Source organism: Parasteatoda tepidariorum, chromosome 10 (genome assembly GCF_982258835.1).
Source record: "Parasteatoda tepidariorum strain Cologne lab strain chromosome 10, Ptep-v5.0, whole genome shotgun sequence".
NCBI lineage: Eukaryota > Metazoa > Arthropoda > Arachnida > Araneae > Theridiidae > Parasteatoda > Parasteatoda tepidariorum.
The window spans coordinates 20,526,917-20,543,756 of NC_141764.1; the positions used below are offsets into that span (position 1 = coordinate 20,526,917).

Consider the following 16,840-nt stretch of genomic DNA (forward strand, 5'->3'; position numbering starts at 1 on the left):
TGAGTCTTTATTGATATTAGCGACACCTAACCTATGCTTAAAATCTAGAGTGACTCGGACAAAATAATTTTTTTTTTAAAAGATGTTTAATCAATATTTTTTAGCATATGTATATGTTTTTAGAAATTTTGACATCTTTCCGATGACTTGATATTAACATCAAAGTTTTTTAGTGAGCTAAAAAAGTATAAAAAATCATTAAAGTGTCCGCCAAATGACCGCCTCAAATACAGTATTTAATAATAAATGGAAAGCAAAGAAGAGCAATGCTTATCACCGAAATAGACAATAGTATACATTAAAAGTAGGTCAAAAAGAATTTTCTAAACCTGAATCATATTATATTTGCGTCTTTATTGATTTTAGCGACACGTTTGCTTACTTTCTAGGAAGACCAGGACAAAATAAAAATTTTTTTAAACACGTTGAATCAATATTTTTTAACATATGTATATGTTTTTAAAAAGTTTGACACCTTACCAATGACTTGATATTAACATCAAAGTTCTTTAGTGAGCTAAAAAAATATAAAAAATCATTAAAGTGTCCGCCAAATGACCGCCTCAAATACAGTATTTAATAATAAATGGAAAGCAAAGAAGAGCAATGCTTATCACCGAAATAGACAATAGTATACATTAAAAGTAGGTCAAAAAGAATTTTCTAAACCTGAATCATATTATATTTGCGTCTTTATTGATTTTAGCGACACGTTTGCTTACTTTCTAGGAAGACCAGGACAAAATAAAAATTTTTTTAAACACGTTGAATCAATATTTTTTAACATATGTATATGTTTTTAAAAAGTTTGACACCTTACCAATGACTTGATATTAACATCAAAGTTTTTTAGTGAGCTAAAAAAGTATAAAAAATCATTAAAGTGTCCGCCAAATGACCGCCTCAAATACAGTATTTTATAATAAATGGAAAGCAAAGAAGAGCAATGCTTATCACCGAAATAGACAATAGTATACATTAAAAGTAGGTCAAAAAGAATTTTCTAAACCTGAATCATATTATATTTGCGTCTTTATTGATTTTAGCGACACGTTTGCTTACTTTCTAGGAAGACCAGGACAAAATAAAAATTTTTTTAAACACGTTGAATCAATATTTTTTAACATATGTATATGTTTTTAAAAAGTTTGACACCTTACCAATGACTTGATATTAACATCAAAGTTCTTTAGTGAGCTAAAAAAATATAAAAAATCATTAAAGTGTCCGCCAAATGACTGCCTCAAATACAGTATTTAATAATAAATGGAAAGCAAAGAAGAGCAATGCTTATCACCGAAATAGACAATAGTATACATTAAAAGTAGGTCAAAAAGAATTTTCTAAATCTGAATCATATTATATTTGCGTCTTTATTGATTTTAGCGACACGTTTGCTTACTTTCTAGGAAGACCAGGACAAAATAAAAATTTTTTTAAACACGTTGAATCAATATTTTTTAACATATGTATATGTTTTTAAAAAGTTTGACACCTTACCAATGACTTGATATTAACATCAAAGTTCTTTAGTGAGCTAAAAAAATATAAAAAATCATTAAAGTGTCCGCCAAATGACTGCCTCAAATACAGTATTTAATAATAAATGGAAAGCAAAGAAGAGCAATGCTTATCACCGAAATAGACAATAGTATACATTAAAAGTAGGTCAAAAAGAATTTTCTAAACCTGAATCATATTATATTTGCGTCTTTATTGATTTTAGCGACACGTTTGCTTACTTTCTAGGAAGACCAGGACAAAATAAAAATTTTTTTAAACACGTTGAATCAATATTTTTTAACATATGTATATGTTTTTAAAAAGTTTGACACCTTACCAATGACTTGATATTAACATCAAAGTTCTTTAGTGAGCTAAAAAAATATAAAAAATCATTAAAGTGTCCGCCAAATGACTGCCTCAAATACAGTATTTAATAATAAATTGAAAGCAAAGAAGAGCAATGCTTATCACCGAAATAGACAATAGTATACATTAAAAGTAGGTCAAAAAGAATTTTCTAAATCTGAATCATATTATATTTGCGTCTTTATTGATTTTAGCGACACGTTTGCTTACTTTCTAGGAAGACCAGGACAAAATAAAAATTTTTTTAAACACGTTGAATCAATATTTTTTAACATATGTATATGTTTTTAAAAAGTTTGACACCTTACCAATGACTTGATATTAACATCAAAGTTCTTTAGTGAGCTAAAAAAATATAAAAAATCATTAAAGTGTCCGCCAAATGACTGCCTCAAATACAGTATTTAATAATAAATGGAAAGCAAAGAAGAGCAATGCTTATCACCGAAATAGACAATAGTATACATTAAAAGTAGGTCAAAAAGAATTTTCTAAACCTGAATCATATTATATTTGCGTCTTTATTGATTTTAGCGACACGTTTGCTTACTTTCTAGGAAGACCAGGACAAAATAAAAATTTTTTTAAACACGTTGAATCAATATTTTTTAACATATGTATATGTTTTTAAAAAGTTTGACACCTTACCAATGACTTGATATTAACATCAAAGTTCTTTAGTGAGCTAAAAAAATATAAAAAATCATTAAAGTGTCCGCCAAATGACTGCCTCAAATACAGTATTTAATAATAAATGGAAAGCAAAGAAGAGCAATGCTTATCACCGAAATAGACAATAGTATACATTAAAAGTAGGTCAAAAAGAATTTTCTAAATCTGAATCATATTATATTTGCGTCTTTATTGATTTTAGCGACACGTTTGCTTACTTTCTAGGAAGACCAGGACAAAATAAAATTTTTTTTAAACACGTTGAATCAATATTTTTTAACATATGTATATGTTTTTAAAAAGTTTGACACCTTACCAATGACTTGATATTAACATCAAAGTTCTTTAGTGAGCTAAAAAAATATAAAAAATCATTAAAGTGTCCGCCAAATGACTGCCTCAAATACAGTATTTAATAATAAATGGAAAGCAAAGAAGAGCAATGCTTATCACCGAAATAGACAATAGTATACATTAAAAGTAGGTCAAAAAGAATTTTCTAAACCTGAATCATATTATATTTGCGTCTTTATTGATTTTAGCGACACGTTTGCTTACTTTCTAGGAAGACCAGGACAAAATAAAAATTTTTTTAAACACGTTGAATCAATATTTTTTAACATATGTATATGTTTTTAAAAAGTTTGACACCTTACCAATGACTTGATATTAACATCAAAGTTCTTTAGTGAGCTAAAAAAATATAAAAAATCATTAAAGTGTCCGCCAAATGACCGCCTCAAATACAGTATTTAATAATGAATGGAAAGCAAAGAAGAGCAATGCTTATCACCAAAATAGACAATAGTATACATTAAAAGTAGGTCAAAAAGAATTTTCTAAATATATTTGCGTCTTTATTGATTTTAGCGACACCTATGCTTAAAATCTAGGGTGACACGGACAAAATAAATTTTTTTAACGTTGTTTAATCAATATTTTTTAGAATATGTATATGTTTTTAGAAATTTTGGCACTTTTCTGATGATTTGATTTATTGCAATTTGATGTGTTTTTTCTTGAACTTTTTTCAAATCTTTATGTTTTTAATAATGACTCTTCATCCGCTATTGTAGAAAGTTTATTTTATAATTTTCGAGATCTTTATTTTATGTGCTAGTGCTTAAGTTAAAAAAAAAAAGTGTGAGATAGAGTTTAGATGTTGCCTTATACATCATCTTAACGTTTATAATGGATTCTTTTAGAATTATAATTCAAGAGTACAAGAAAAATAAAAACCGTTTCACATCGATAGATTGACTTAGCGTTATTTATCGATAACGTGTAAAATAACTTGGCTTAGCCTGGTTATTAGGATGTTGGGCGTGAGGACTTGAGTTCGAATCTCGCCGGTTGAAGGATTTCGGTATATTAAATGGTGACTGGTGCGCGTTAAATCCGTCTGGATCGCTAAGTCCTCCAAGTTCCCATAACAAATCAATACCTGTAGGGGTACTGAACTGGAGATTGCTCGTCATCTGGTTCAGGTTAAAATAACGATCTGTGGATGATTGGGTGATCCCTCTAAAACGGGGCTGGGGCGTGTGTGTGACTAAAGTCGTATTCTTGGTCATAGATGGAGCCACTGAAAAAACAAGAAACGCACCTTCTGCTTTAAAAATTCTTCATTTTCAAGCAGGTTTGCTGGTATTGTTAATGGTAACATATCAACAACATAACAGTTAAACAGCAGCAATATTATTTGTCTTTTTCTCTTAATATTATTGTGGCAAACATAGCTTTTCTATGTTTAATTTTTTTTCAAGTGCAGTTGTTTAGTTTTCAAGTCCAGGCGATCCTCTATTTCGTTACTATTAGCATATTAACAAAATGTTCTTACCATAATTATAAATTTTCTTAAAAAATGATCTTTTCATTTTTAAAAAACATCATGATCTTTAAAAAAAAAAAAAAAAAAAAAAAAAAAAACGATGAGCGAGAAGTAATTACGGGAGTTGGAGATCGGAGCAAGGGGGCGGAGCTTTTAATTATATTGAAAATTTTGAAATAATATATATGAAAAACTTACTTCAAATGAGGTAAAGGAAATTTCCTATAAGAACTGTTATAATGACCTATATCTCGTAAATGAGCAAACTTACTTCTCATTAATTTATTATTATTCCATACATCTGTTTTCTTAAATTTTTTTTTTTTTTAAGTACAATTGTATGCTTTTCAATTTATGATTCAATTACGAATATTTTACGCTAATTCACAAAATGTTGTTGCAATAGCTTATATAATTTATGAACAAAATGTTCTATTTTTATGGAAAATATCATTACACTGTTTGATTACGTGTGTGATAATACCTTACCATTTGTAATTTACTTTAAAAACGTGTAACGAAACTAATTTTTTGTAGGGATCTCTCAGAATCAACGGGTCCAGCAACAAAAACTGCTCGACTTGGTGATAAATCAGACTCTCGATCATCTAGAAGTAAGTAATGTTAAAAATACGTATATACATTATACAAGGTGTTCCGTAATTACTACTCTTAACAATATTTTTTTAATCTTTCGCAAAAATTAAATAAAAAAAAAGCATAAACATTAGGTACATCAAACTAATATTTATATTGAGATAAAACAAAAACGCTATCCGCTATGGAAATCGGTCTAAATGAGACTGAGAAAGGCGATACTAATACTAACAAAACTTGTTTGATTGCCGTTGTTATTTAAAATTGTACAAAGAAAGATGAATATCCGAATAACTTTTGATTTAATAATCGGGTTTTTACGTTACTTTTCAGTCTCAATGGGCTTTTCCTTTTCATGTAACGTGGTTAGTTCCATCAACAAGTCCTACACGAAGGCGAATTTCCCCTAATACTTGATCCAGGAATTCTCTTGTATTCTGGATTGGGTTTAAAATTACAAGACTACGGAGTTGAACATAGGTAGTCGTAAACTCATAATTGGGTCGGTTGTTTAACGATGGTTATAAAATTTCAACGGTCGGAGCAAGGCTTTCTAGATTAGGATTTCTAGATCTCCACTCGAGACGGCCATGGTCAGAAATTCTTAATAAAATATGCTAATTAATTAGCGCAGAGGACATTATTTTAAGTTATGAAATCAGAGGCGAATATATTATTTCTTCGAATAAACATTATTTTAACGGATTCTTATTTCTATATCTGATTTGATCAACCAAAAATATGGTTTCAATAGTTAATGCAGGATAGTGATCATAAATTAAAATGTTCTGATTGTTAATTTTACTCTTTACATATTTCACTACGTTTCAAACACTTTAATATAAATTGAAAAATTTTTGCTCAAAATTATAAGATCATGTGAGTGGGAAAGTCGAAGATAATTACTTTATTCTAAGGTAATTCTTTCTAAAAATTCTTAAACTATTATTTATTAACAGTTGAAAGTTTTGAATTGTAAGGTATAAACATTTTTAAAACTAGTGGGCTGCGCCCCCTGCTCGCTAACGCTCGCCAATCCCCGAAAATTGCTATGCAATCTTATATGGTTTTCATCGCAAACCGAGCTCGCTTTGCTCGCCACTACCTTAGGTACATTGCAAATGCACAAAATTCAAAGAATTCAAAACAATTATTCAAATCCATTAACAACTTTTTTTTTTAAAAAAAATTACATCTTTTTAGTAAATGCTAAGTCATTAAAATAAATTTGAATTCAAATAAATGACATGTAATTCGTTAAACCTATTAGAAATGTGCTATAGTATGAAATCTGAAGATAAAATTTCTAAAACTGATATCTCTTTAAAAAGGTTAAGATTTTGGCTATAATTAAGTCTATTAAAAATTGAAATAAGTGAATTGCAATGGAAAAACTTGCATAAACAAATAAATTCTAGTAAAACAAATAAATTCGCGATATAAATCAAAAATCATCAAATAAATTCGCAATACATAAATTCGTGAAAAAAAGCGCTTTTGACAAAATACTAAAATAGAGATCTATCGACAAAGACTACTCAGTTCTGCCTAGCTTATGCTCTCTCTGGTTATTTCAGTTTCCATTTTTAAAAGCGCTATATGTTGAGCTATCTCAGCTAGATTTGGCATGTGACATTTTTAGAGGCAATCATTGGTCGATTTTCTAGCGTTGCCATTCGGGGAGTTGTAATGAGGCTTTCTTTTGTCGCCGTGTAAGAGAAATATATATATAGATTTATCGTATGGTATTTCTCCATTTTTAAAATATTATATCATAGTTGTTCAAATTAATATTCGCTTGCAATTAATCAATAATCTTGTGTTTGATAGCAAGTTTTAGTTGCCGAGATTGAGTTTCTGCTAATATTTTTACTTTTGTTTTGAAATCAGCATTCACGCACCTCACTTTCCAGCGATTTTACGTGCTTTTTTTTTTAATATTTATATATTTTTTAGTTCATATCGATTGTTTATTTCTTCCACACAGTGCTGATGAATTTTGTGGAGGAAGTGAAGCGAAAAAAACCTAAACCAAAGAATTACCGCTTCCATTATGAGTGGGAAAGTGAATTCCTCTTCACGATGTCCAACGGCAAATGCACTTGCCTCATCTGCCATGCGACGGTGGCCATCAGCAAGAAGAGCAACCTGCGACGACATTTCACCACCATGCACAAACAATTCATCGCTGATTATCCCGAGAATTCATCTGCAAGGGCCATGAAGGTGGTCGAACTGAAATCAATCTTTCCATCATCCACGCTGATGGATGATTGTGCAAACATGAGGATGTCGCCAACAAAGTCACCGACGCCAACCAGTACAGCTGATTACTTTAATTTCTATCCTCAGGTAAGTAATTTAAAAAATAATTTTTTAGTTCGTGTTTAAATACATGATGAGAAATGTGGAGCTATATAAAATTAAAAATGAAATTTTAAAAAAGTAAAGTAGAGCATTCCCACAAAATTCCGTTGTTAACCAAGGAAATCATAAAAATTAAGGCTCCACAATTTCGTCACCAACGGCATGATTTTTAAAATTTTTCAAAATATTTTATAACCGTCGTCGAACAGCAGACCTAATTTTTTGGGTTATGCTAATGAATGTTCAACTCCACCGCCTTGTAATATTGAACACAATCTAGAAGACAAGGGAACTCCTGGATCAAGTATTGGGAAAAATTTGCCTCCGTGGAGGACTTCTTGATGGAACTAACCTGCATTTGCTTTACATGAAGAAGAAAACCACCCACGGTCAGAATGACGACAAAGGAACTCTGACGCATGATCCGTTTACCACGGAGGATATTTTACTTCAACACTGTGCTTGGTGTAAACCGGGTGAGAAATTCGTATCGACCAGCCATTGCTGGGATTCGAACCTGTTTCACCTCATTGAAAGGCGAACGCTCTATCCCCTGAGTAATGTGGCAACGTGGAGCTGGATGGGCTTCAAGCCGCCACTGGGGATCGAACACATTGACTGTTGAGTGTTTAGCATTCAAGTCATCGGTGCTCCAAAAGTACAAACATTTTATGCAAATTTTAAAAATAATTACCGCTTTTCGGATTTAATTATGACATATGTTTGTCTTTAATGGTTCTAATGCGGGGAAAATAATAGCAGAATTCTGCAGAACTTGCTTACGTGTTGAGATATAGATGCTTTCGATGCCCTCTTGAATGGAGTTTTGAGTCCAACGAAGGTGTTGGAATTATTTTGCAAAGTTTATTTTTAATTTTGCGCCACAAAGGTTGAAATCAGGAAAGACGAGTCATGTAAGCTCTGAAACGTTGTGTTTTGAAATTTATTTGTTAACTGTTACACAATTTTCAATTTGCTTATTTCAAAGTAAGGTTTATAAGCGTTTTTCTTATGTTGATGACCAAATAGTATAAGTTAGAATATTGCTTCACAAGTCCAGGGCTTCTATGAGATTCGAACTTGCTATCTTCATGCTACACAGCGTTTTGTGGAATGGTGAGTATTGTATTTCAACAGTTTCATACTGAGAACTGAACAACAGTAAAAATTTGCCTGTTTAAAAAGAAAAACAAAGTCAGAGTATGTCTTGCATTCTACCGCTATGTTTTTACTGAATCTCGTTTATCCCGAAAATTTTATTATTTATATAAACCGTATATTTATGTATGGAAAAAAGTAATTGTACCATCAAAGACAGATAATGAAATTTTTTTTTATCGAGAGTTAGAAAAAAATGTAAGAAATGTGCCATCAGTATAGAATGTTTCAAAGGTAACACAAGATTTGGTCTCAATGCTGAAGTTTTGCGCTCTCATTATGAACAAACACAAAGTTTCGGCTCACTTTATAAGAATGATGTCTGTACATATAAGTAAACAATTTTAATTCTTATTAGGTTACCTTTACAAGTTTGGGTACTAGAACAATTTTGAGAGTCGAATTATTCCCAACTCTGGCGAACAATTAACTTAAATTGTAGAATGTCTTTCGAAGTTTCACAGCCGTTTATATCTGTATTTATAGACAATTTTAAATTGCATAGAAACAGACACTTTTAAATCTCATTTGAATGCCCCAACCTTATATACTTTTTAATCTTGGGAACCAATTTAGTTGAATTCTTTCCTCTTCCATTGAATAATAAACATAAAAATCTAGGTTATCTTTTGAAGAATAACAGCCGTTAATTTATAAACTTATAGAAAATTTTAAATTTTGTTCAAATAGACAATTTTAAGTCTCGTTAGGGTGCCTCAAGTTTGATAAGTTTGACATTAGAACAATTTTAAGAAACGAATTCTTCCAAACTCCGATGAGCAATAAACTTAAATTGTAGAATATCTTCAATTCTTCTATCTAGTTTCACAGCTGTTTATTTATATATTTATAGACAATTTTAGATCTCGTTTCGGTGCCTCAATTCGGAAAAGTTTGGAAACCGCTGCTGTACTAGAACAATTTGGAAAGACGAATTCTTCCTGATTCCGATGAACAATAAAATGTATATTATCCTTCGAAGTTTTGGAGATGTTTATTTTTTGTTTGAAACAAATAATGTCTTTATAAAATTTTGTTCCATTAAATCGAAACGTGTCCTACACGAATAAATGGGTTTTCCTCATTTTGTGATTCAATTACGGAAGGTTGCATTTCAAGTGACAGGAAAAACATTTTAAACCACATTAAAAAAAAAAACACTTCATAGAAAATTGCACGTTCTTTTTTATTTAGAACAAAGAAAATAAACAAACACGCGATCGCTTCCTGCGTTCACATGATTCTTGTTAAAAGACATTTCGCTGAAGGTCATACTGAAAAATGAATAGCATTAGAAAATAATGTCTCAGCGGATGATTTAAAAAAAAAACAAAAAAACCATTGTAATTTTATAATGACAAACTGTAGTTGGATTATGAGGAAAATGTAGAAAAAAATACGCTGAAACTTTACTGTCATGGCGGTTATCTATGTCTATGAAATTGTATGGGTTATATTTAATAATACTAGGTTTAATATTTCGCTCGTAATGCCAATTTTGAATTGTCCCCATATAATGTTCTGAAACTTTCTTTAATGACAGGTTCGTTTATCAAATAAATATAAACCTTTTTCTCTGTTTTGTGTAGAATACTTATCTTAGAATATGAGTGGTAATAATTAGTGGTCTTTCTATTATCCGATTATTCCGATATCTTTCTTTAAACGCTACACCTACTTGGCCAATTTTAAAGCCGCTTGTTGTAGATCTCTAATTACGTTAGATACAAGGAGTTTATAATTTATGTAAATAAAATGATCGTTTCAAGGTTACGTGATTTCACCACTCTTCACACTTTACCCCTCTCTGTTACCATGGTTTCGGCAAATCTTGGTGTTTTTTCACACGTCAGTGCATTCTAAATTTTCACTAATTGCCGAGTGGAAAAAGCAAGATTTATCGAAACTATGGTAACGGAGAGGGGGAAATAGCGCAATCTTGAGATGCTATTCTATTCGCAAAGACTATAATATACATGAACGATTCTTTAAAAAAAATTTGTTCTGGAGAAAGATTTTTAACTATAATGTAAAAATTATTTAACCCTTTAAAAAACCAAGCTAAGTACACTCCCCAACAGCTTCATTAATTTTTAAACGTGAATGGGAAACTATTTTCCCACTTGCAACCATCTGCTGATATCTTTAGAAAGAAATCTAGAGCTTTATTTACACAAATGAGTGCAACAATAAACATTGGCGTGGGGTCAAGAAAAGCAGTAAATACTGGGGGAGCTATTTTCTCTTGTATGTTAGATGTTCATTCATTTGATCACTTCTCATCAAGTTTATGTTTTATGAGAGTAGAAGTTACAAATTCGGTTATTTATGGGTACTGAAATTCAAGTTTATTATAAATCTCCATCCACCTTCCCACCAAAAAGCGATTTTAAAATTCAAATTAAATTGAGGAAAGGAGCTAAATAATTTTCTTTTTATAAATCAATTTCAATCCTAAAAAAATATCATAACATTAGGATACTAGAAAAAATGACCCTATTAAGTATTAAAGAAATTTAACTAAGAGCATGAAATATTTTTTTTAAAAAAAAGTTTGAAATTTGAGATGAATTTGTGACTAAATTATAAATTTAAACTGCACGCAGCGCGAAGAAAAAACGACTATATTAAGCAATTAGAAACTGAAATTTCAAAATCGTTAAATAGTTTATGTAATATAATAAGTGGAACCATATTGTTTTTGTAAAATAAATCAAACCCTAATAATGAAGCTTTTTCCTTTTATTATTTTCTTTTTTTTCTTCCTTTTTTTGGAAAAAATAGTACTATGATTTTAAAAAGACGCTTAAGCATCAATGGATTAAGATAGTTTTTGAAACGTTTTGATGCATGGCATGGTATATATATTCAACATATTTGTTGCATGTTAATATTCATGTTGAATTAATTTAATTAAGTAATTTTAAAGTTGAATTTTTTTTTGTACTATTGACTGTTTTATAAGGAAAAGTTCAATGTAAATTTTAAAATACTCTTATGTTTTCTATTTTAAAGCAAATTAATGTTGTACTCCTTATAATATAGAAAACGTACGTGAAAAAAGCTTCATATTCAATAAATGCAATGAAAATTTGTTTAGCATTAAAAATATACATAATAATCTTAAAGTTACTATGTATGTTTTATAGTGAAAAGTTTATACTTAGTGGATCAAATCAATTCAAGTTGTATTTTTTACCGAGTAGTATATATTTATTTAGTAATTTACTTAAATAAAACTACAGAAGAATTTTTTCCCTTTTCCCGAAAATTTTTTTTGTCAAGCACAAACTATTCTTTTCAATGGCCAAAAATTAAAGTTCAAATAATTACAAATGATAATCAAGTCTTCTACGATTTTTTTTAATTTTTTCAGTTTTCTTTCGGGAAACAGTAAAATTTTCTGAGCATGAGTGACATCTAAGCCTCCCACTAATGTAAATTGATTTTTAGATTATTGATTCAAAATAAGGCATAATTGTTTTTATGCCTTAGATCTACAACAGAAAGCTGATAAAAATTTTAATTAAACCACCGGAAGTGTAAAAGAACTTGACACAAATCGATAACGGAGGAAAAAAAGAGTCCTTAGTGATAGTTTCGGTTTTCTGCTAAGAAATCGAAACGGAAGAGCAACAGGAACACCGGAAGAATGATGCAGGAGAGAAAAAGATCACGCGAAGGACTCCTCCGACAGCGAATAACTGCTCTCCGATCACGTGATCTTGCGCCATAAACCCCTTTCCATAAAACCACCAGCAGTTTCGTTCTTCGCCGCAGTCATCGCTAGATCATCGGATAGTGTACGACTACTCTATGAATAAAGGAGCCTTTACCTGTTTAATTATTTCTTCTACTTTATTTAAAGATAGGCCGCCTTCTCCTTATATTTATAAACCTCCTCTAGACCTAGGTATCAGGTAAGTTATTTAAATTTTAAAGAAAAATGGCTAATTATTATTCGTGTAAATATTGAGGAACGATGAAATTAAATGAGCATAGGAAATAATCAACTTGCAAACGATTTCCGAAACAATAAAACGAGGAAAGGAACAAAAATGTTAAAACTTGTAGATTTTAAACAGCAGGCGATTTTATAGAAAGAAAGTGAACTAATCAAAAAACTTAATTTTTTGAAATTCTGGAAACGAATTAAGAATATGGACTAAGGAAATTTCATGGACGAAGAAAATTAATTTATTTGCCAGAAAGGAATGAGCGAAACAAATATTTATTTCAAGTTAAGTGAGCATAGGAAATAATCAACTTGCAAACGATTTCCGAAACAATAAAATGAGGAAAGGAACAAAAATTTTAAAACTTGTAGATTTTAAACAGCAGGCGATTTTATAAAATGTAAAGTGAACTAATTAAAAAACTTAATTTTTTGAAATTCTGGAAATGAATTAAGAATATGGACTAAGAAAATTTCAAGGACGAAGAAAATTAATTTATTTACTAGAAAGGAATGAACGAAACAAATATTTATTTCAAGCTAAATAAGCATAGAAAATAATAAACCTGCAAACGATTTCCGAAGCAATAAAATAAGGAAAGGAACAAAACTTTTAAAACTCGTCGATTTCAAGCAGCAGGCGTTTTTATAAAATGCAAAGTGAACTAATTAAAAAACTTGATTCTTTAAAATTCTGAGAACGAATTAAGAATAATTATCGTATTCTTAAGGGGGTCATGCTATTTTAATTAGATAAATATGTATTTTTTTTAAATCGTCTGTTATTTGAAGTCTCTATTGTTTTTAAAATTTGTAGCTCCATTTTTTCATGCCGTAATTTTAAAAAAACGAAAGGAAAAAAGAAAACGCTTGCAAGTTATTCATTAACTTATTATTCTAAGTTTATTTTTTAATTGACTGGAGCTAAATATATTTTGAATTTTTCTTTCAAGATAAGATTAGTCTTATAAATAATAATAAATCAATGTATTCACCATTTTATATTAATTGAGGAATACACTTAGTAAAGCATTCATATGTAATAATTATTATAGATTGAGTTTTAATAACCATATATTATATCTTTTCGAATTACTATTCCAAAACAATTGAAAAATCAATTAAATTCTGTAATTTCGTAACATTAAAGACTTCTCATTAAAAACTTGAATTTTTATCTGTCTTAAATAACATGATTCGCATTATACATCTATAGTTTGTTTTTCATACGTAAACTATATTTTATAAAAATAGTTACTTTGTAATTCAAATAATAATGATTCGTTATCTTACCTTTTCACTTAAGTCAATAGTTTTTATCGCAAAATTCATTCATGTCTGCAGTATTTTTTACGTTACCAAGAGTAAATCATTAGTAATAATCATTATAAATCATCAGTACTAATTGTTAATTATAATCATTATTTTTGAGCACGGAATTCCTAATAACGTTCATTTATATTTATTTTAAGAAGAAAATTCTTTTTAACTAATTATTTATATACCAGTTGACTTCATTTTTTGTTTAAAAAAATAGCAATAAAAAAAAATATTTTTCGTTATTATAATGATAGTGAAGGAAGAAAATTTAAGCAATCGCAATAGATATTCTATTTAAATCAGTAATTAGTTTTTCTGTTTACAAATAATGCATTAAACTAGATTTGCATTTATTTATAGTTAAGCTAGTTGTATTTTCCGTATAACAGTCAGAAGGGTATATTCATCTTGCTCTTCATTTTAGATTTATCTAGTAATCCTCTATCGCACTGCCATCTGTCGGGGCTCAGAATACCTAGAATTTTTAATCGGTCCCTTTTTTTTCCGTAAAAAATTAATTTACTTCTTAAATAAGAGTTTCAATATTTAGTCGGTAATAAATGTTATTTTTAACTATGAACAATAAAGAAAAATATGAAGTTTTGAGCTGCAGAATAATCTCGTATTTATTTCAATAATGATCGCTATTGATTTTATGTTATGCTGTTAATTTTCTGTTGTGTTTTATTTTATGTTATACTATTAATTTTTTGTTGTGTTTTATTTAAGTGTGAATTTCAATAACGATAATTGAGCAATGATTGATACTATTATTAAATCCATTATAATTTTTAAAATTGTTTTTCAAACCTAAAATCTTAATATATTTATTCTTGTTGAGAACTGGAGAACTGTCTTTATCCCATTGTAGTTTTCTACCTAAAGCTTTCTACCAACTTCCCATAATTATAAAAAATAAGCAAACTAAAGTCTTATTTTGATTATACGTGGCGATTTTTTAAAATTCTGTTTACCTTATTAACATAAATATACCTTAATCTGACGAATCACTTGTGAGGAAGGGGGATATAATATCAAAGACATTTAAATTGTCTCGCGAAACTTTAAAGTGTTTCTAGTAATTGTCTCTCAACTGTTCTCTATTTCTTTTGGCCACCAACCAGATCTTGATGTTTTTAGTCTGGCTTCCCCAGTAATGATTCGTTAGATTTCGATATCGTTACATTTTCCACTCTTTAATATAATATTGGCTGAGTGGAACATCTTACTTAAATATTTCTTACTGTATTAAAATTATTTTTGTTAAAGTTTAAATTTCAAAACACAAAATGCTGTTATGGCAATTTTATAAGACAGACAAGCAATATCGAAATTAGCCGGGGGGGGGGGCAAGAAGGGACAGATGTCCTCGGAAGCCAGTCTTAGAGGGGCACTAAATTCATGGAAATTACTTAAAAATAAATTCTTGGGTAAATATTCTCAGTTTCATTTGCTAATTACGGGAAGTATAACATCATCAAATTTGTATTCTATTTACCTAAAAATTGTGCCGGATGTCTACTAATGCTGTAGTTTCTTTCTGTTTTTATTTTTGCACCTAGGTATTTTTAATTATTTTTTTTAAAAAAAAATTGGTGATATGTTGAATTAAAAATGACTTTATAAAAACACTTATCATTCTTTATCTAATTATATCTAATTTTTATCTAATTCTATCTAATTCTATCTAATTATAAAAACACTTTTCTTATCTTAAAGAACAATAATTGCAGTAAAAAAAACATCTACGTGTCATAGAAACGGGATTAGTAGCACACTCTGTTAAATTTTAAACGTAATCGAATGAAAATTATGAAGTTATCGAGTTAAGTTGTTTAAAATTTTTTTCAAGTTAAAACTTAAAAAAATAGATAATAATAATGCCAAGCACGGTTGATTCAAGTTTTAACATTATCTTAAACATAAAATAGTCACGAAAAGCCTCCTTTTAAAACATACATAATATTGTAAGGGGCGCAAAAACTAAAATTGTCCCTGTAACCCTAATTACGCCTCTGTGGACAAGTATGCTAAAATTAAATGAATCGGAAACTGGTGTATATATTTAAAAAAATAAATGATTAAATAGAAATTGAATAGTAAAATAATAATATAGTAGTGATATTGTAAAAAAAGGGCATTAATATTTAGCTTTGTTAGAGAAGTTATTGGTTTTGTCTCGTCTTGATCACCCAGCGAGTAGATAATTTTTATTTTTTGTTGCTAGGTAACTGTCTAACATTGTTCAAATCACTCGATAAAGCTATTGAATATGAATTGAAATCAATATCATCCATTATTCTTAGTAATTTTCGTAATAAGTATGGTATGACCGCATACGTTTGAAAAATCATTTCCTATTACTTACGGTACCAAACTCTGATAAAGCGATTTTTTATTATTATTTTGGGACATTTTTTTATTTATAATATTTGTTTTTCTCTCTCATTTAAATATTATACAAATTTTAAAGCAATCGGAGAACAACATTAAGAAAAAATGAAACTCAAATATCGCATTTTATAAATGAGATAGTGAATACATCAGTTTTTACGCGTTCTACAAACATTTTCCATTGTTAAAGCTGAACTTCTCGTGATTAATGCTACGAAAAAAGTACTCTATTTATTAAGCCATTCTATTTTTTCTTTTTTAAAGATCATGAAATAATTGGAACCTAAATCTAGTTAGCCCTTTTTTAGGTTCAGATGAAAAACTCGAAATTTTTACCTATCTTTATTATATGAGTTTAACCCTTTTTAATTTTATCAAACCTTTTTAATTTTATTATTTTAAACCACTTATGAGTTTACTGTTATCGAAATTCAACTCCGTAGCCTTTGGATTTTAAACCCATCCCAGAAAACTACGGAACTCCTGGATTAAGCATTAGGGCAAACTATCCTTCGTAGAGGAATTTTTAGTGGAATTAACCTACATTTGCATTACATGGAGCGGAAAACCATGAAAACTTTTGTGGGTTAGCCTGACTACTATGTTGCCGTATGCAGCGGGTTCAAGACCAACATATATCTTTAAAAACCAAGGGAGCCGATGACCAAGAGCCG

General features: G+C 29.4%; 1 protein-coding gene across 3 annotated transcripts in view; it reads left to right on the forward strand.

Annotated features, from left to right (window-relative positions):
• LOC107449396 (glutamine synthetase 2, cytoplasmic) overlaps positions 1–16,840 on the forward strand; it is a 40,208-nt gene that overhangs the window by 3,499 nt on the left and 19,869 nt on the right. The window contains exons 2-3 of one of the 3 annotated variants that reach the window (XM_087153809.1): positions 4,913–4,989; positions 6,960–7,324. In XM_087153809.1, coding sequence (XP_087009935.1) covers positions 4,913–4,989; positions 6,960–7,324 — 442 coding nt within the window. Of the gene's footprint in view, positions 1–4,912; positions 4,990–6,959; positions 7,325–12,163; positions 12,418–16,840 lie in introns of those variants that run through there. The other 2 variants (XM_087153810.1, XM_087153811.1) reach the window with 2 other exon arrangements.